Consider the following 21,879-nt stretch of genomic DNA (forward strand, 5'->3'; position numbering starts at 1 on the left):
TTCCATAATGCATCCTCTTTAGCATCTTTGATTTTACAAAACCCGCGCTTGTGTGTCAACAGCAACATTTGCTTTTAGCAATGCCAAAACCATGTATACATACATACGTCAAAAAACTATCAATTTTTAACATGTGAATTTTGATATGACTATTCATTTAAACTGAGTTCCCTCATTTTATCTATCCTCTTTTAAGTTTTGAATGTGCTCAGATTAATATTCGATAGAACGAGAGTCTGCTCACAATATTTGGAATACAACATTTTGTATGAAATTTTAGTCAAAATATTTTTAATTGTACTCGAAAAACAATGTTTATATCAATTAAAGTGCCAGGGCGGTTACCTGGCCCGACTACACCACTGCCGCTAATTAAATCGGACTAAAATTATTTTTACATGTAATAGATATAATAATTTTTAAATATTTTTATCTGAACCGGAAGTACTCTAGTTTTTTTTTGTTTTTAAACCTACCTTCCTTAATTTTTCAACTTGTAATGACGTCTGATCATTTTGAAAAGAAAGATTCACACATTGAACAATTCAATAAATTATATACTGCAATAAAAATCAATTCACAATTCAAAGCCAAGCTTTACAGGTATTCGATATCTCGGTGAACATTATCACCAATGAAGGCGTAGAGGGGGTAAACCACATGGCGTGCGGTTTTAACGAATAAAAATCAATAATCAATGCCAGATAATCGTAAACGGTTTATCGCTCATACACGTTATAGTTAACCGTTCGCGATTATTGCAGCGCGAAAGACATTTCAAGATGGCCGACCTCGCGAAGAAGGCCACTTCAATGATGTGGATTAAAGTGGAATCTCCGCGATTGCGGAAACCTCACAGTGCATCGTTTAATCAATCCCGAGACGATGCATCCAACAGAAGTGTGTGTGTGTATACATACATATATGTATGCATACGAAAGATGTATTCTTTCTCACGGTAGACAAAATGGCGGCGCGAAGACAATGCACAGTGGCGCCATTCCAAAGCGTAGACGTCGTCGAAGGTGAAAGTGAGTGACAGTCAATGTTGCCAAAATCCTTGAGCCGTAACGACTTGCGTAATGTCGTAAGTTCGCACGAGATTCATAACAAAATTTCAATAGTATATACATATATTTTTTCTATTTTTGTAAAACTGAAAAAAATACCCAGTTATATTTAGATTAAAGCTCCAATATACACAAGTAAGTAATTCAATCAAAACTCTCACAGATATGTATGCACGCATAATGCATATGTCGATGGCTTGGTGCGCAGATATTGTATGTCCATTTTTTAATTTGTATCGAATTTTAAATTCGTAGATTCCAGAATAATTCAGGCTTTTCCTTTCAAGGATTAATTAATTCCAGATCGCGGGGTCGAACTTACCCCCCGCGTGCCAAGAGCGGTATACGCAGACCGTTCGAATATAGTCCTGATCGAGAAAATGCTTTAAATAACACAATTTAATTGCGATCTACATATATACATATATGTAATTTATAATATTCAAGGTTGCGAGGTCGATGACCGCGGTTTGTTTATACATAATTGTGGGTTTTGTAAATTAAACATACATTTTTGCTTACGTCACGCGATGTAAAAATACGTACTTTTCATATTATCCGATTTCAATTTCGACTTCGATGTTGATTTCGGGTTTTATAATTTTATTATAATTTTTTATTGCATAATTTTATAAGCATTAACGATTCCCGATTTCTGTTTCAGTTCCGATTCCGATTAATTATTACTATTCATATTGTAATTTTATTTTAAATCATGTGTCAATCCAAAAGCACCCGTTGAAATTTCAACGGGTATAAAAATAGTGTATGTATAGGTGTGGTACAAATTTAAAAAGAAATGTTAAAATATTAAAACATCGAGCGCCATAATACGGAAAAATCTATTGTAGTAATATATTTGTAAGAAAACTTGTGACTACATAATAGGTGGAAAAGACTTCGATAATGGTTTGATGTAGTTTATTGAAATGTAAAATTTGCACGTGGTGGGCCAGCGGAGCGTACGGAACACAAGCTGTCCGTACGCCGTCTACTCGGTGACTCTGTCGACCGTCGCGTATTTCCGCTTGGGCCGACACTAATGCCAACTCGTCAATAATGCCAATCGACAATCAGTTAATAAGACTGTTTGCCACACGTCATTACAAAAGTCGGAACATAGTCCCACATAGGAAAACTGTTGAACAATACAGTTATTCTACAGAGTTACAGCATTACTGACGAGTCGTTTACAATAAATCATAGCTCTTAAAATAATTAAATAGAGGGTGAATAATGAAACCTTTGCCTCATCCAGTGTGAGGATAAAATCAATTTATTGGTTCAGTAATATTTCAACTTATAGGTATACCTCTGGTGAATGTTGTTTCTATTTACATTAAAATTTTTGAAATCTCCTTTGAAGCTGTGAATAAGCATTACAAGATAAGTTTACTTTAAAGAAGAGAGAGTGGACTGTATATGGTTTAAAACTTAAGCATTCCTCATCTTGATGTTAACTTAGACAATACAATGTTGACACTGTTACAGTTGTCAAGACAGATCAGCTATTACCGATCAACTAAACTTGATTAGTGAGTGTAATGCTCCTAAGTTAACTTGATTTCATCAACAAGTAGCACAAACATTGCTAAATTAAAAGTAAATTGGAAAGTCATTCATTCATTCCTACAAGCAGGAAATGAAGGCGAACTATGATTATAGATGTCTCTACGTTAAACATCGAAATGTTCAGTATTATAATATTTACTTATTCTATGATTCACATAAATACTATAAACAGTAAGAGTTAACTTATGTTTTCATAACAAGAAACATAAGACCTGCGGATGACTCCCGGCAGGTTATAATTAAGTAGACATGAAATAATTTAAGATGCTCCATTAAGTGTGGCTTGGAGACTAACATTAACAAATCATGAATCTAATTTTAACTGTCAAATTTGAACAGTTTATTTTAAACTCGGATATAATCCTTCCGAGTGATGACATGAGACAAGTCTTATATTATAAAGACAAAATGATTAGATTAAATTCGGAGATATATACTGCCGAATGTTAAAATGAAAATAGCTTAAATTATACACACAACACAATTAAAGTGAATTACGGAGTACTACTATTAACATTGAATGATTTAAACTCATGATTACATCTAATAAGTAATATGAGTTGGGGGTAGTGTCTTCGGGTTAAACTAAGCTACCGAAGTTGACGGAATTGAAGCTGCTGTTTCTCCTCCCTCTTGCTGATCTTCCTTCCTGTCAAGTGGTCCTTGTGGTAGAATCGGCAATGGCGCCACTAGATGACTGGACCGACGAAACTCTCCGCTGGCAGTAAAGACGTCGACGACTCGAACTCTGCCATCTGGTCCGGGATACAATTTAGTGACTCGACCCAAGACCCATCGGGTTGGCAGCATGTGTTCCTCCTTTAACAGGACCATTTGACCCACACTCAGATTGTTGCTCGAGTCCTTCTTCCATTTGTGTCGTAACTGCAAAGAATGTAAATATTCCGCCGACCAACGTTTCCAAAATGCTGCTGTGGTCAATTGTATCTGAAGCAGATTGGCATGGACATTAGTGTTATATTTAACCTCCATTGGAAGAGCGAGTAAGGATCTGCCAATTAAGAAATGTCCAGGTGTGAGGGGTAAAAGGTCTAGTGGATCCGAAGACAAGGGACTAAGAGGACGGGAATTCATGCAAGCTTCTATTTGAGTCAATACCGTACAAAATGATTCGAAATTTAAGGTGGTGGCCTTTAACACCTTGTTTAAATGAATCTTCATGGATTTAACCGCTGCTTCCCACAGCCCTCCCATGTGAGGCGCCCTTGGCGGGTTAAACTTCCAACGAATCCCTTCGGAGGCTACATACCGTAGTAGCTTCTCCTCATGAGGACGTTCGTAAATTAATTTTACTAAATTAACGAGTTCACGACTTGCACCGACAAAATTAGTAGCATTGTCGGAATATATCGTATTGGGCCTGCCACGTCTGGCTACGAATCTTCTTAAACAATTTAAGAAATTTGAACTCGTTAAGTCTCCGACAAGTTCCAAGTGAACTGCCTTACTGGAAAAACACACAAAGACACAAACGTAACCCTTAATTATCTTAGAATTCTTATTGCAACCACTCTTCACAGGAAAAGGTCCTGCGAAATCTATCCCCACATGACTGAAAGGAAAATTCGCAGTGGTACGTTCAAGCGGGAGTAATCCCATTAATCTATTGTGTGACAGTGGTTTATTTCTGAAACAAATGACACATGAACGCACCACTCCTTTGACAGTATTATGTCCGGCCAATGGCCAATAGGTCTGCCGCAATAACGACAGTAAGGCTTGAGTACCCAAGTGAATATATTTCAAGTGCGCATCTCGGACAATCATGTGTGTAAGTTTATGCTTATTTGACAAGATAATGGGTGACGTTGATAGAGTTGTTCCCAGAGGAAGTCTACTTCCAACACAAATTAAATTCTCGTGGAATAGAGGGGACAATTTAGCTAATTTACTGCTACTGGGAATTGGATGTCCCTTGCTCAGCAAACGATATTCCAATGGAAATGATTCCATTTGCGATAACCTTATCAAATTATTTAAAGCATCTTTTAATTCTAAAGCGGACGGTTCGTTATTTTCTTTAACGTTTAATTGTTTATTCCTTAGTGGCCGACGAACATATGATAAAACTCGAAGGAGTCTTGGAAGATGAGAATGTTTATCTATCCAATTATTTTCCCTCACAAGGGTAGCGTTAGTGACTACCCTTCTCTCTGGAAGATCTATTGTGATCTCAGGAGGTCTTCGAGGCCATCGTGATTCGTCTAATTTCAACCAACTAGGGCCGTCCCACCATAACGAATTATGATTTAATTCTGATGGTTGAGTCCCTCGAGAAATTAAATCTGCTGGATTGTCTGTAGAGGAGACATGGTACCACTCAATGGGTTGAGATATTGATTGGATTTCGGCCACTCGATTGGCAACGAAGGTGGTCCATTTACATGACTCTCCTCTAATCCAATGCAATGCGACGGTTGAATCCGTCCAATAATATTTTTCATTAATATGAATTGTTAATTGGTCTATTGTTGACTTCATTAACTTTGATAATAACATAGCGGAGCACAGCTCTAAACGCGGAATAGTTACAAAACTGAGCGGAGCGACTCTCGAACGAGAACACACAAGATGACATTTGGAATTTCCCAATTGATCAGTACATTTTACATAAATACAAGCACCATAAGCTTTCTCGGATGCGTCACAAAATCCGTGTGCCTGTATATTAATGACATTATTTAGTATTATCAATCTAGGAATTTTATAAAGTTTCATGACTGTATTGGATAATTGACAATCTTTCCATTTTTTGAAGATTGTCTGAGGAATGAATTCATCCCAACCAATGGTTTGTTGCCAGACAGATTGCATTAATATCTTATAATTAATTAACAATGGAGATAATAGTCCTAATGGGTCGAAGATCTGACTAATTACTGATAAAAAGTTTCTTTTTGTTATATTTTCAGTCTCGACTTCGGTTTGAACCTTAAATACAAAAACGTCTTCCCGCGGTTTCCAAAATAAACCTAAAGTTTTGTGTGATTCGTTAGAGAAGTTAAAATCTGAACAATCGTCAGCTTTAACATCCGTGATTATATCGGAGTTGTTCGATGTCCATTTGCTTAAGGGCATACCGGCTGATAATAATATGGTTTCCAGTTGAACCTTTAATAATTTACCAGCTTCAATAGTATTAGTTCCCGTGAGCAAATCATCAACATAAAAATCACGTTCGATCACTTTACTAGCGATGGGATATTTGTTTCTATTCTCCTCTGCTAACTGATTTAGACATCTAGTAGCTAAAAATGGGGCTGAAGCAGTTCCGAATGTTACTGTATTAAGCTTGTAATGCTTGAATTTACTCTGGGGATCTGTTCGCCAAATGATTCGTTGTACATTTTTATTTTTCTCTGCTATTTGAATCTGTCGGTACATCTGCTTAATATCCGCAGTAATCACGTATTTATGGAGTCGAAAGTTGAGTAGTAAACTTAACAAATCTGATTGGACACTAGGTCCCACCATCAAAATATTATTTAGTGAGATATTAGACGTTGTCTTTGCGGACGCATCAAAAACTACACGATATTTAGTGGTAAGGCTAGACTCCTTAACCACGACGTGATGAGGTAAATAACAATGAACCTCATGTGCCTCCGGAGGTTCACACTCTGACATATGTCCTAAATTTATGTACTCTTCTAAAACTTTATTGTATTCCATTTTTAAATTATTATTGGCTAAAAAACGTCTTTCCAAAGTTTTGTGTCTTTTCTCCGCAATGTGCAATGAACTTCCTAATACTACCGGGGAATTTTTATATGGTAAAGCTACACAAAATCTACCGTTTTTATCTCGTGATGTGTGTGCTTGGAAATGTTCCTCACATCTTTTCTCCTCAAGAGATTGATGTTTTACCATAGGAACCTGGTCGATCATCCAAAAGTTTTGAATGTGACTGTCTAATTGACTTAAGCCTATGTGGCTCTTCCCTGGAGCATTATTTACTTCGGGATATGGACCAACTATTGTCCATCCGAATTCGGTATCCTTTAAGATAGGCATACCTTTTCCTAACTGGATGGTTCCTGCTTTCATAGCATGAACGCAAATCTCGGCGCCGAGCAATAAATCGATTGGCGTCGGTTTATTCCAAAGGGGATCTGATAACTTGATTCCCGCTGGTATTGAAATTAACTGTTGATCCAGTTTCACAGTTGGAATTTCGCCAGTAATTTCTGGTAATACCAAACACAACACTTTGGTTGAGTAATTAGTGGTTGAAGACCTTATGGTCACCTTGGTGATGTGACGAATGCTACTTTCTTGATTAGCGATACCTACAATTTTTTGAGAGATTTTCTCTAATTTGAAGTTATTCTTCTTAGCGAAAGATGTGGTAACATAGTTGACTTGTGAGCCGGAATCTAATAATGTGCGACCCTTAACGACCGTTCCATTGGACGTTATAATGTCTACTTGTACCGTCGGTAAAATTATCTCCCTTTGAGAGAAATGAGTAGAATGAGCATTAATTGACTTCCTTCCCGTATTATTGGAACTAAATGTATCGTCCTGATGCAACAAAGTGTGATGGTTTTGTTTGCACCTTAAGCAATTATAGTTAGACTTGCAATTTGTTATCTTATGCGATGAATTTAAACATTTAAAACACATGTTATTAGATTTAACGAATTCATTTCTTTCCATACTGGATTTTGCTTTGAATTTATCACATTTGCCTATGAAATGATTATTTCGACAGAATGCGCATGCGTTTACCTTACTTGATGGGTTTTTGTTCGCGACATGAGTTCTCATGATTCTTTGACGACTATGAGGGAATTCCTTCACCGTAGTTACAGATGCAGTAGATTGTAATACATTACATCTATTCTGCAAGAATGTCTCTAAACTTTCATATGGTGGCATTTCTCTGCTAACCAGCGATATTTCCCAGTCTCTTACTATATTAAAAGGTAATTTCCTTAGAACTAAACATGTTACCCATGGATCTAAAATTTCTCTCGCGTAACCCAACGATTCAATGTTTTTAATACACACTGTTACCTGATTCAATAGATTTCTCAATTCGATATGTGATTCTCTTGTGATTAATTTTAAGTCACAAAGTGAATTAATCCTAGTTTTGAGATTAAGTCTTGGTAAATTATATTGCTTGTCTAAAATACTCCAAGCTATTTCGTAATTGTCTGAGCTAATATCTAAACCTGATACAGCTGCCAAAGCGGGACCGATTAAGGATTGATGCAAATATTGCAATTTCGTGACATTCGAATATTCCGTTTTGTTTCCTATTATATTCTTAAAAGCTTGTTGAAACGATTGCCATTCAGATGGATCTCCCTGAAATGTGGGAATGGTTAACGTCGGTAACTTATCTCTAGCAAATTTAATTGTTGCTTGCTCTACCTTCAGTTTACAATCTTGAATGGATTGTCTCTCTAATGCTGCTTTAAGATTTTGACTTGTCATTGTGATTATGTAGAACTCTTCGTCTATTTGATCCGCCTGCTCTATATCTGTGATGTTGTCTAAATACTCATAATGGAGTTTTTGGAGATAGTCGTATGCCTTTTCAATAAATTGATACTGTCCTTCATTTATTTCGGAGATTCTGTCTATTTTCTCCTGTAGTCTTTTAAACGCGCCCGAATACCTTAATTCTATTGACGTCATTGTAACTTCTACTTTATTTTCTTTCGCTAATGTTTTTATCGATTGAGTCTGACTTCGAGTCTGATGTATTCTAGAGCTTGACCTGTCTCTAATAGGTTCTACGTCCCTAGTTGGATTTCGACCTTTATGCGACTGGGAAGTCGAAGCTTCTATTACCTCGTTTTCAGCACTTGACATTTGTTTCAGAAAGTTGCACTATTTCGTCTCATAAATACAGTTATTCTCTACTATAGCTGTCAATTGAACTATTCGTAGAGATAAGGTAATAATATTCAATGATTAACCGTGAATCTTAATATTCTACTTTAACTATTATCACCAGAATCTATCCAACATATTTTGGAAGAAATAACAACCCTAAATTGGTGGGTGCTTGATTTAAACCACTTTGGGGCTACAAGTCTTGTGATTTATTTTAAATCACCACTGTTTCATCACACATTATGAAACAAAGAGATCTACCGATGTATGAATATGCCGGTATGTACTTGATTTAATCCACTTTGGGGCTACAAGTGTAATTCCACATTTATCGTGGAAGGGGGGGGGGGGAGGGTGTTTCTACACACATTAAGAAACAAAGATCTACCGATATGAATACCGGTATGTACTTGGTTTAAGCCACTTTGGGGCTACAAGTATAATTCCACATTTATCGTGGAAGGGGGGGGGGGGAGGGTGTTTCTACACACATTAAGAAACAAAGATCTACCGATATGAATATACCGGTATGTACTTGATTTAATCCACTTTGGGGCTACAAGTATAATTCTCCACGTGCTTTGCTAATTTTACACTACATCTGATTTTACACTTTTAATACGAAATTCGATGCGACCGATGAAACATTCCTTCGTAGCGCGATATTATTTTATACAATCGCGTTAATTAATTGTTATACTTTAAAACATATTTTAAAAACTGACCTACCCACATGATTGCCTTTTGAACAGATTGCCTGAGATTGAATACATTCACTTACTTGAATATCCTTTACGATGTTTATGTGATCGTTCCGATAATTTTGGATTACCTCTGTGTCCCATGCGTCTTTGTAGGTTATGTTTTTATTTATATATTTTCTGCGTCAATCACGCGGTCATGTACCTCTGTACATCAATCAATATATTGCTGAAATAGAAGCAAACATGTTATTAGTATTGGAAAGGTATGGATAGTAACAAAGGAACGATACCGATTTCTTAATTGACATCCATTTTTTCTCGACCACGTTTTTTCCTATTGGTTTGTCCGTTTGGTGTTGTGGCCTAGGTTACTGGTGTCCGGTTCGAAGTGACCATCATGGAAAAGACTTCGATAATGGTTTGATGTAGTTTATTGAAATGTAAAATTTGCACGTGGTGGTTCAGCGGAGCGTACGGAACACAAGATGTCCGTACGCCGTCTACTCGGTGACTCTGTCGACCGTCGCGTATTTCCGCTTGGGCCGACACTAATGCCAACTCGTCAATAATGCCAATCGACAATCAGTTAATAAGACTGTTTGCCACACGTCATTACAAAAGTCGGAACAATAGGTATTAAATAGAAATATTTTAAACTATGAATAAATAAGATCGTATTTATTTAATAAAAAATAATATTAATTTGAAAGCTAAAATTAAACAATTGAACTTCGTTTCCTTTACAAAATGAATCTACGAAGAAAAATGAGCAATATGGCAAAGTATGAAAACGATCGGATAAGAGATAAAAATGACCACTGACACGAAAGCCATGTGAAACGTAAAGGAGGTATGTAAAAATCACCAAAAGGACTATTCGTCTCGATTTTCATATGAAATATAAAATAACACAATATATTGATCTACTTCCTATTTATATTATATTTCATTACATTACGTAAACAATGGAAAGCAATCAAGTTGAGTGCAGCGTAATCCGATTTTCAGCTCAACAAATACATTCGTAACTGTATGTATGTATACTATAAATGGATATAATCCAAAATGGCTTATGATAACATAAATCCTCTGATTGCATCGTAAATAGCTATATTTTCCGAATTTCGAAAGTTCTCAACGTCAATTTGGCACTACGCCTGCTTTAAGTAAAAAAATTAGTACTTTGACCGCCCGAGTACGCACATTAACCGTATTGTATAATATCTAGACTAAATTCAGAATAGCCCAAAGGCATATTCTATTTTCAGTGCGATTTGAATAAGTGCCATTCGTGCGTACACATGTATGAATGATTATGTTGGCATGCTTGAGTCACAGGTGCTTCTGTCAATTGAGAATGACTCGTTTGGCAACCTTACCACGTGTCCCATCCGATTTGATCCTATATACATATGTACATGTATGTGAAATATTTACTATTTGAATGAACGATTTGTAGCACAAAAGTGGTTTAGTGAGTAAAAGCATATTTCTATGGAACAGTTCAGATTTCAACTTTTTTGAAAGCTTAAATTCGAATGTGTTATTAACACTGAGCAACAAAAAAAATATCAGAGTGACTAATCAATCTAAACTAAATTTCACTAAATTCAAATATGATAATAATTTTTGTTGGATTTTTATTGTTTATGAGACAAAAGAGCTTAAAAAATGTGCAGTTTTTTGGCTTTTGCAGTATTTACTTCAATATATTAATGTTGTGCCAAAAGTGATTATTAGAATCCATACGCAGATTGTTTATATTGAATGAGATTTTTAATTGCTTGAAAATACTTATAATTTATTATTAACCAGCAGCGTGGTCTAGTGGTGAATGTTGAATTATTTCGTACTTGATGTTACGAGTTCGATTCCTCGCTAAGTCTCGCTGTTGGCCAGACCTTGATTTGTCTAGGTCGATCGTTTCTTATCAGAATTTGCCAATTTTTCTGATTTTCATTGAAACGATTCCTGTAAAATTGGCGTTTCCTTCCCAATTTTCTGTTGCGAACCTTTAGTTATTGTTATATCTTAGGTTTCGCCATATTGCTCACCATAGATGTCTCTGTGGCTATTTATCGAATATAAATTTCGTATTGTTACATGAAAGTTATTCATCGTTATTTATCGTATTAATACGATGTTTGTAATATATGTACATATACTGACCATAGATGTCAGATATTGTTTAGATTTACATGTCTCTATGTAATAATTATGTGGACCAGGAAGGCGCATTTGGGACTTACCTGTTAAGCCTTCCTGGTATATTTGTAAAATAAAAATAAAAATATATAGCGAATTTCAAAAGTCAAAAATATATTATTTTTTACATATATTTTTGCTTAATATTATGAGCTTATTTGTTACTTAACCACGTTTATAAGGATTGATTTTTATCTCAATATTTTTATATAACTATCTAAACACATTAATTCTAGCGGTAAATGATTTTAAATTGAGTTAAAGAATGCGGTTGCTTAGATCGTATGCATATGTCAAGAGCGAGATAAAGAATGGAGAGCGCATCACTCCATCTCAATCGCTTACGTTCGCACACCGTCACGAACGATGAGCGTCCTGTCTAGAACATCTCATGTGGTACTTTAAAATCATTTACCACTCGAATGAGTGCGGTCAGATAAAATAAAAAATATTTAAATTGAAAAACAACCCTTGCAAACGTAGTGAAATATAGAACTGGTCTAATAAACGCATGATAGCTCGAGGAAAAAAAAAATTTTTTTGACTTAAAATTCACTAGATATGTATAATATGTATGTAAATATTTATAAATATTTTAAAGGAAGAAAATTATTAAAATTACAATATAAATATAAAACATTCTTGGCTCATTGCTTGTAAGTGAGAGCTAACGAATGTGAGCGAGTGAGATGGAGGGATGCGCTCTCCATTCTTCAACTCGCTCTTGTATCATCCATTTGGGGTAATTTTTAAAATCATTTAGTACGTTTTGATAAAACAAAAAAATGTTGACTTAAATAACCAACCCTTGTTAATGTGATAAAATGAAAAAATCACAATCAATATAAAAAACATTTGACTATTGATTCCACTCGCCTTTGGAATCTAGCAATGCTAGATTTTGAGTGAAAGTTAAAGTTAAATCTCATAAACGAGAAGAAGCTAACAAAAACCATTACCATATTCAAACATAGTGGGTCAAATTTAGTATAGATTCATTAGTCTCCGTTGCAGTAAGCAAAAAACTTGATGTTTCGTTGCCTAATGTAATTAATGTAAACTAATGTATGTAAGTACACGCAGATTAACTTGTTTATTAATACGATCGCGGCTATTACGAGGAAATGGCCAGTTTGGTTCAAGAGTTTATATAATATAACGAATACGCTAGCTTAACACGCCGTATAAGTTTTCAGAAATTAACATGCAAAATAATTCTCATTAAAAATATCAATTCACACGGATTCTAACAAAAGCACCGGCTATTGTTATTTTACAATGCGTTTGTTGGGAATTGAAAAGAGAATCATACTTGCAAATACATTTAAGTGGACAAGGATGTTTAATCCGTCAAAATAAACTTTTCAAGTTGATTATGATGATGATATTATGCCAATTTTGAGTCATAGTAAGGTTGTAGTGGCACAACGACATGGTCGAGTTTCGGTCACTGTCCTGCGAGCTGGGACCAACTCGGCCATGTTGGTTTGCCACTGCTTTACTTCCTTCCCGACCGTCGTATTAAACAGTCGCGTTCACAATCACCCTATCTCACACGTTCGTAAACCACGCGTTAATGAATAATGATCAATTAAATCGATAATAATTACCTCCACCGTTCTGTTGACAGAGATACGGAAACCTCCATATGTTCCCCAGCCCCACAGAATAGCCGATGATGGACAAGAAGAACTGCAACTTTCCAGACCAGGCGGCCCTGTCTTCTCCCGGCTCCATGTCGACATCAGGCCTCTGCAGAGAACCCCTGGACCCCTGCAAGACGATGGTGACTCCATGGTGTCCATCACCATTAGCTCTGGTGTTCAAAGGAGCCAACTCGTGGCCGTTGTTCCGCCCCTGCTCTACCTTACTCACCATATTTTTTACACTCACTATATGGATTTACTCAAAATAAATACTACTTTCTTCAAAATATATAAGCATATATATATATATATTGGCACCACACTATTACAGCACACTATATATATATAAATATATTTTTTTTCTATATTATTACTATTATTTATTTATTGTGAGGGTGATTTTGTATATTACAATATTTCGTTTTATCTGATCATCAAATCATCGGTTTTCTGGTGCAGTCCATCTTCTCCGATATGAACACCTTCTTGCTTTTATATCTGACGGCGTCTTTTTTGTCGAACGATACGCTCTCGATCAGTTCGCAGCACCTCGGAGTCATTCGAGTGCGTCCCACCGCCGTTGTGCCGCTAGGGTGCGCTGCATTCGCCGCAAAATCCAATATGGCGCCCGGTCTATCGGTCTACACGCGCGCAGACATTTCACGCTCACTTTGTCATCGGAGATGGCGCATGTCTGCGAAACAAGATGGCGGAGTGCTCTCTCGGTCTACCTCTGCAAAAGAAAGAAACTTGGTTGAATTTTAGTATGTCTATTACTGAAAAGCCTGAATTACACAGGTAAATGTTTTTTATGGTTGTTGGATACAAAACTGCAGTTATTTATTTATTTATTTTTAATTTACATATACCAGGAAGGCCTTACAGCTAACCCCAATGCGCCTTTCTGGCTAGAAACATTGTACATTTGATACAAGTATTATACAAAGTAAATACATATCAATATCATGTTTTTCCTTACTACATACATCTAATATATAATTTGGAAAGAGACTTTGTATATACATATGTATGTATGTATCCTTGGTTCGTTCGTTCGTTCATTCAGCCAGCAGCATAGCTCGGACGTTAAGCTTCTGCTTACCGTCAAGAAGGTGCCGGGTTCTATCCCTGAATGAAAATGAATTTTTCAGAGTATGCTGTTGGTCAGACCTGGATTTGTGACTCCAGGTTGATCGTTTCCTATCAGAGTTTGCCAATTTTCTCTGATTTCATTGTTGAAACGGTTCCCGGAAAAAAAAAATTGGCTAAAAATCCTTCCTACCTACTATGTCACCACTATTTGAAATTTGATGGATGTACAATAAAAATTTATGTACAATTCATAGATGTCTCGTTAATTTGCGAGTTTTTTCAGTGTCTCGCAATTCAACGACTTATAATAAAAAAAATGCTGCATTTGTATTTGTAATTGGCCAGGAAGGCGCATTGGGATTTACCTGTAAGGCCTTCCTGGTACATATGTAAAAAAAATAAAAAAAAAATAAAAAAATTTGTAGATCCGTGACGTCATCGAACAAATGATTCGATTTTTTTTTCGATTCATAGGCACCGATTCGATTTAAAGGATTCGAAGTCCCCGCAGGGGGGGAAATTCCATGAGACCCCGCCGGCCAGCCGCATGGGGCGCAGCCTCATAGAGCGCAGCCTCACGGGGCGCAACGACAAGGGGCGCCGCAGGGGCACATCCCCATGAGGCCCCATTAATTTTTTTATTTTTTAAAAAAAAATTAATTATTTTTTTAATTAATTTATAAAATATTGAATTTGAAGTGAAAAACCTGTATATGTGTATAAATATGTATTAAGTACATATGTATATCTAATTCATCATACTTGATAACGACGCTAACATACTAATACAGTCAAATTTCATAACATCACTTATAAGGGGACTTGGTATGACGTCACCTAGTCCCCTTGTTTCCTGCTCGCGCACACGGGAGTAAAACTGTGCGATAAAAACGGGGAGATTTCCCACGGCACGCCTCCGATAATGCCATATTTTATTTGGGCTTAAAAAGTATCGAAAATACATAGATTCAATGACCGGGTTTTTTACAAATTTTGAACATCAAAATAAAAACTCATTTTTTTCATTTTTAATTACATTCATATATAAAAGTAAAATTCAGTAACTATCAAATTTCCCTATTTACTAAATTTTAAAATCTACACTGGTGATAATATTTCCTTTTTCGTCTTTCTTCCTTTTTTATTGAACTAGCACCAGAGCAGCCAGTACTCACGAGTAAGTGGCTGGTGTGTTCTTTTATTCGTCTTTCGAATAATAGAGGCCATCTTTTCAATTACCCTCATGCGCCATTTTGGGGGTCCGAAACAAAGACAACAATGGACGCCGGACGAGCGATCAATGGCCCTTCAGTGCGAACGAAATCGAAATCTACATCTGCACACCGTGTCTACTTATGTACCTATAGACTTGTCAATCGTATTGGCATGACTGAAAAGCACAGGAATCTAATAAGAATTTAAAAATAAACCGTTTTTCGTCAGCCAAAACTTTTCAAAAACAGCCATTGGCATTGAATAATATTATCATCTTATGCTGCGTACGGACCAAACCAACGACGATTTTGGGCCAACTTTTAAAACCAGTAGCGTACAAAATATCGAAATAAAAATTAAATTAAAAAATTGAAATTAAATATCAAAATTAAGCTAAAGAGCGAGATTGAGCTAAAATTAGATCATCGTTGATGTTTTGAATTACAACAATGTTTTGAATTACAATAATGTTTTGAATTACGACGATACGCATTTACAACCAGAGAAATATTATAATTTCTCTGATTACGAGCGAAAAAAAATCTTATTATTTCTTAAAAGTCGTCACGATATACTACTGTGTTTCGGCCGTCGATGAAACATTTAACAAAAAAACTGTCGATGTTGGTTGTCGGTGATTTGTCAAAGGGTTTTTTTTTCTTTCGTCAAAATAAAATTAATAATCACACATTATCCGATAAATTTTACCTCTGAGATGGATTTAATTATTTGATTTATTTCGACGAGAGAAACAATTGAAGACTAAAAAAATTTCGATTGATGTACCGACAACGCAACGGATTGGCGACCATCGCTGGGTCACCCATACTAATACATGATATATTCTCAGTAACTGTGCATTACGGGGAAGTAAAAATAATAATTCTTTGATTTTTTTTCGATCTTAGTGCGTATCTTCGTAAGTCAAAACATTTTAAGTCGAGGATTACCTGTATGTGATTGTTGATGATCTAATTTTAGGTCATCGTTAGATTATTTAAATTGGGCATGTTCTGTTTTAACTTTCAATATTTAATTTTAATTTTAATATAATGATAATAATTTTATTTTGATATTTGAATCTAATTTTAATATAGTGTAACGTACGCCACCGCAGCCGAAGGAGTGGAGGGAAACAACCCCCGCCCTCGAATGCTGGGGAGTGGGAGAAAGTACCGCTACTTTCTCGAGTATAAAAGGAGCGCTCTTTTCCTTCGGAAGTCGAGTCGGACCACAGCTTCCTCTGAGAACTGTCGTTTCCTTTGGACTCCCATCTCTGCTGGTCTTTCCCTGTTCAGTCAAAGCCACCCACTACACCCCCACGTTACAATAATAATAATAGTTTTAATTTTGATATTTAATTTCAATTTTTAAATTTAATTTTTATTTCGATTTTTTGTACGCTACTGGTTAAAAAGTTGGCCCAAAATCGTCGTTGGTTTAGTCCTTAAGCACCATTATATGACTTGCATTGCATGTGTGCTTTCGATAAAAATTTATATTTATTTATTTCCACAGGTCACACCCATTTTTGTTAACACGACATATAATGTCAACATTCTACACTAGTGTTGTGCCAGATGGAATATCATCGCATGGTTAATGGTATATTAAGCTATTAATTAAAAAAAAATCAAAGAAATGTTTCGGTTGTATTTTTTTCGTAATTACGAATATTATTATTAAGAGGTTTCTTCTCGTTTTTTTTAACAGTAAGCTTCCCGGACATGCATACAACAAATACTGGAAGTTCTATCGTAATCGGTTGAGTGAGAGACAGACAGACAAACAGACATTCAATTTTATATATATATATATATATATATATATATATATATATATATATATATATATATATATATACATATACATATATAGATTGATCATTGGTCGTTTTTATAAATTAAGAGCATTATGTTGAAATTTTAATTTGATTTTAAATTTATTTCAACCCTAGCTGTACTGTATAAGCCGAAACTGTCTTGTCACTATAAAAAATAATATAAAAGCACACACACGATAAGTTTCGATTGTGAATGTGAAATACATTATCATATAAATGTCGCGTGCACGGAAAATTCAAGTTCGGTCTAAACCGCCCTAATTTCAGGCATAATTGCTTCGACCACGCGACCAATACGTATTTAGATTAATTGTGAAAAAAAGGTAACATAAAGTACGTCTATATTACAACAGTTTACGTCATGGTTTCTATTTAATTTAATTATTTAAAATAATATGTACATTTTAATTATTAGCATGTGCCATTTACAATTGATATATGTATGAGATTGTGGTTCTCAATTTTTTAATATATGTAATTAAACAGCAATGATTTTTAGATGAATATTTGTACATACATATGTATATCAACAGCTGTGAATAATTGTATAAATATTTCGCTTCAAATTAAATTAAAATTTTATATAGTGATCCTCAAACTAATTTCCTCTAAATTAAATCTATATTTATGTATGTACATACATCCAAACAATTCTTAATTTGTTGAATGACTGCTTTTAAATAATATTTATAATCAATTTAACATGTAATTTCAGCGGTTCTCATCAGGGCCGGCCCGTGGATTTTCAGCGGGCAATAAATAAAAATAATGAAATTAATTTTAACATCAATTATTATTCTTAGGACTTTTTGAACATCGTTTGTCAAATTTTATTTTACGTCAAAAATCATCTGAAAATATTAGGTTAAATACAATTTTTAACAAAAATGATATCGGGTTTTGGAAACCCTATACTTAATCTATGTTTTTAACTAATTCTTTTTTAATAATTTAATGGCGCCCCTTTGGAGCTAGCGCCCCGGGTGTCTGCCCGTATCGCTCAGCCCTCGGGCCACCCCTGGTTCTCATGTGTGTATATAATAACACTGAGCAACAAAAAAAAGAAGAGAAAACCAACCCTTATAAACGTGGTGAAATAAAAAAGTGGGCAAATAAATGCAAAATAGCACGGAAAAAACCGTAAAAAAAAATATATTTTTGACTTTTAAAATTCGCTAGACAATTAATTAGAAGTATTTTAAAGCAATGAAATATAAAAATTAATAGGAAAAATATCTGACTATTGATTCCAATGCTCACTTTTAGCGTAACAATCCTAAATTTTGAGTTAAAGACCGCAAAAGCTAAAAAACTGTAAAAATCGCGGATTTTCTTAAACGCTCATATCTCGTAAACGATCACCCACCAACAAAAATCAATATCATATTCGAATTCAGTGGGTCAAACTTAGTAAAGATTGGCTGGTCTCCGCTCTGGTAACTCAAAAACGTGATTTTTTGTTGCTCAGTGTAATTAGATTAATTATGTTACTATTATACTCAAAAACCTACTTTGAAATTTAAAAAAAAATCTACTGCTCTATTATTTCGTATAAGTCAAAAAAATTTATACATAAAGGTATTTATTTAGTTATTTGAATAATCGTGTTTATCATTTTATTTAATTTAAATATATTGTTTGATTCAATTACACTGTTCGACACGAAAAATGCTTCAGAGACGAGATATGACTTTTCTTATAGATCTATGCCCAGTAAACACGAATTGGTTTCGAGATTCGGAGATATAATATATGTATGTGTTTTTTTAATCGCGCGATTTTTCTATACCTTTGTGTTGTTTGGTCGATGTCTTAAAATCTGTCAATTTCCTGTTCAAAATGAATATTGAAATCTATAGTCGGGTATTTTATCTTCCATTTGTATTACTTTTCAGCTTTCAAATCTGTCTAAGCAGTCGTCCAGTTCTAATCAAAAGTCAAAAGTACTTATTTTCACTTGGGATTTTTCCCACTGCTACTATATACTTTTTTATTTTAATACTATTTTATACTGAAAAATGTTTATTGGGCTAGTGTTCTGGCCACACTATTTTTGTTTTTGTTTAAAATGGTTAATTAGAAGTGTGCTGAATTTTAAATCAGTAAAATTGCGAGCTAAAAGCTCGTACTCGTATTAACAAGAATCTGAATTGAATTAATAGGGATAATACATTAAATTGTCTTTATGTGAGAATTAAATAAAATTCCTCTTAGAAAAATCATATTTCGACTATTCTTATGTATTAATAACAAAAATTCGTTTATTTTATCGAGGTAAGCAATGCATTATGTTCTGATTACAGATGAATTACATATGTAAACCCAATCAAGTGACTGCAAGTAGGTAATTTAATATCAAAATTTAAAATGATAAAGTTCAATTTTATGGAAACTTTTCCTTTTATTACGACAGTTATACATTTTTCCTTGAATTTTTTTTAGAATTTTTAATATCGTCTGTTGAGCTTTCGCCAAAATCGACACGAATAAATCCGAATTTTAATTACGACACGATTCCGCATTACGAAGAATCACAATCGGATCGTAACTGTAAATAATAAATCACCGCTCAAAAGTACCAAAATATTTGCTGAAGTGTTTACGACCCGTTGTTCGGCTCGTAATTTTTTGGCCATTTTGAACGATGGCCAATTTTCGCGATTTTTCCACGATTAGAGTCTTAACCGAACTTCCGGTGACCGCAAAGCGGGAAATTTTCCACTCGTCGAGACGACGAATAACCGTCCCGGTGACTTAACATAATAAAAGGTGATCGTATGTACATGTTGTGTGCGATTTTTTTTACTCCTCCATTATGTTATCCATTATTGTATATTCTCCTCTTGAATGGAAAACATAAAAGGCTCAGTGCAAAAAAAAAAAATGAAGTACAAAAAGAAACTGAGAACAATGTCGTGAATAGAGTATGAAAAGAAATTTATTTGTATTCAAAATTGTGGGGACTTTCAAAGGAAGTGTATAAATTTGAGATATTCATACTTGACTAATGCCAAATTTATCTTTATCCATATTTATCCCATAGGAAAAAATTACAGCGAATGATATAATAATTTAATGCAATCAACGATGTAATAAGATACAGTTAAGAAAACCTCCATCAAAATTTTTTTCGGGTGTTTGAGAAAGCCTGGCGTTGAATATGAGCGCAATGGGTCACTGTTCGAAGAAGAGTATCTTCAAAAGCCATATCTTCATCTAAGTTGTGTTATTTAAATATCTATCAGTTCTTTCATTCCTACTGTAATTAAAAATTTATATCATAAGGAATAGATTGTTGAAATCGACCCTCGAAAATGTGCGGTCATATGTCAGTAACATGATACATTCCAGATATTGAAAAATATTGAAAACTTACTCTTTGACGTTTTTTTCCTTGAACAGATGGAGAACAAGATTCTTTCTGAGAATTATATTTATTGCTAACTTAATATTAAATAAATTTTATGCTGACATAATTTGCCGCCCCCTTATATTTGCCGCCTGTAGGAATTGCCTTAACCTGCCTATGCCTTCGAGACGTCACTGTCAACATGTAATACTGTCAAAAATCCTTGGGATTTCTCCAGTGCCCATAATCATTCCATCTATATGTACATAATTTAGTATAATGTTTCAACGATGTAAAGTTTCAGCCACTTAAAACCTTATCACTCAATGTTTCAATTAAAAAAAAATTGTAATTTATTTATTATTATTTAGTTCAGGATTACCACAACAGTTTAATTTTAATTTATCGGTAATTTATTTATTTATTAATTAAATAGCAAATTGCTAATGAATTGAACCATAAACTATTTTATCGCAAATTAAGTACACATATGTACAGGCATAATATTACATGAAAAATCGATGCAAATGGCGTATTGTCGATTAGTTTGTCTGGAATTTGATTATTTTGAGAATTAAATGTGGCAATTTTAAATTGATAAATTAACTGGCAACACAGACGAACCAAATTGTAATAAGTTGGATCAAACAGTAGTTTCAATTATAATCGAAACTGTCAAATGGTCCAAACTTTAAATAAATAAATCTGATTGGTTAAAACTTAAAAATTAAAAATTTAAATTAAAAAAAAATAAAATTTATTCATTCTTACGAATTTGCTTTCATTCGTTTACATGTCATTATTCCCCTGAGATTTATTTTTAATTATTTACGATTCAATCAAGGTTAACGTTTTTACGTAAAGTAACCACAAACTATTATTATTATTTTATTATTTTTATTATATACGTATATACCAGGAAGGCCTAACAGGTAAACCACAATGCGCCTTCCTGGCCAATTACTAATTAAAGTCGCTGACTTACGATACACTGAAACACTCGAAAATAACGAGACATCTATGAATTTTATACATAAATTTTTTTGTACATTAATCATACTCAAATAGTAGGTGGATGGTTTTTAGCCAATTTAATGGAGGAATCGTCTCAACAATGAAATCAGAAAAAAATGGTAAACTCTGATAGCAAACGATCGACTTGGAGTCACAAATATCCAAGTCTGACCAGCAGCATTACAGATACACTCGGAATAAATTATTTTTAATCGAGGTCACGGGATCGAACTCGGCGCCTCTCGGTGCTAGGCAAAATCCCAACAGTTATCTAAACCATGAAAAATATTATTTTTTC

At 34.5% G+C, this 21,879-nt stretch overlaps 1 protein-coding gene across 1 annotated transcript in view; it reads right to left on the minus strand.

Moving 5' to 3' along the window:
- The window catches only part of LOC143909341 (sodium-dependent neutral amino acid transporter B(0)AT3), a 36,487-nt gene extending 23,180 nt beyond the window's left edge, over positions 1–13,307 (minus strand). Inside the window, exon 1 of the mRNA XM_077427272.1 lies at positions 13,033–13,307. Coding sequence (XP_077283398.1) covers positions 13,033–13,300 — 268 coding nt within the window. The 5' untranslated portion in view covers positions 13,301–13,307. The remainder of the gene's footprint in view (positions 1–13,032) is intronic.
- Positions 13,308–21,879: the final 8,572 nt, after the last annotated feature.

Source organism: Arctopsyche grandis, chromosome 3 (genome assembly GCF_051622035.1).
Source record: "Arctopsyche grandis isolate Sample6627 chromosome 3, ASM5162203v2, whole genome shotgun sequence".
Taxonomy (NCBI): Eukaryota; Metazoa; Arthropoda; class Insecta; order Trichoptera; family Hydropsychidae; genus Arctopsyche; species Arctopsyche grandis.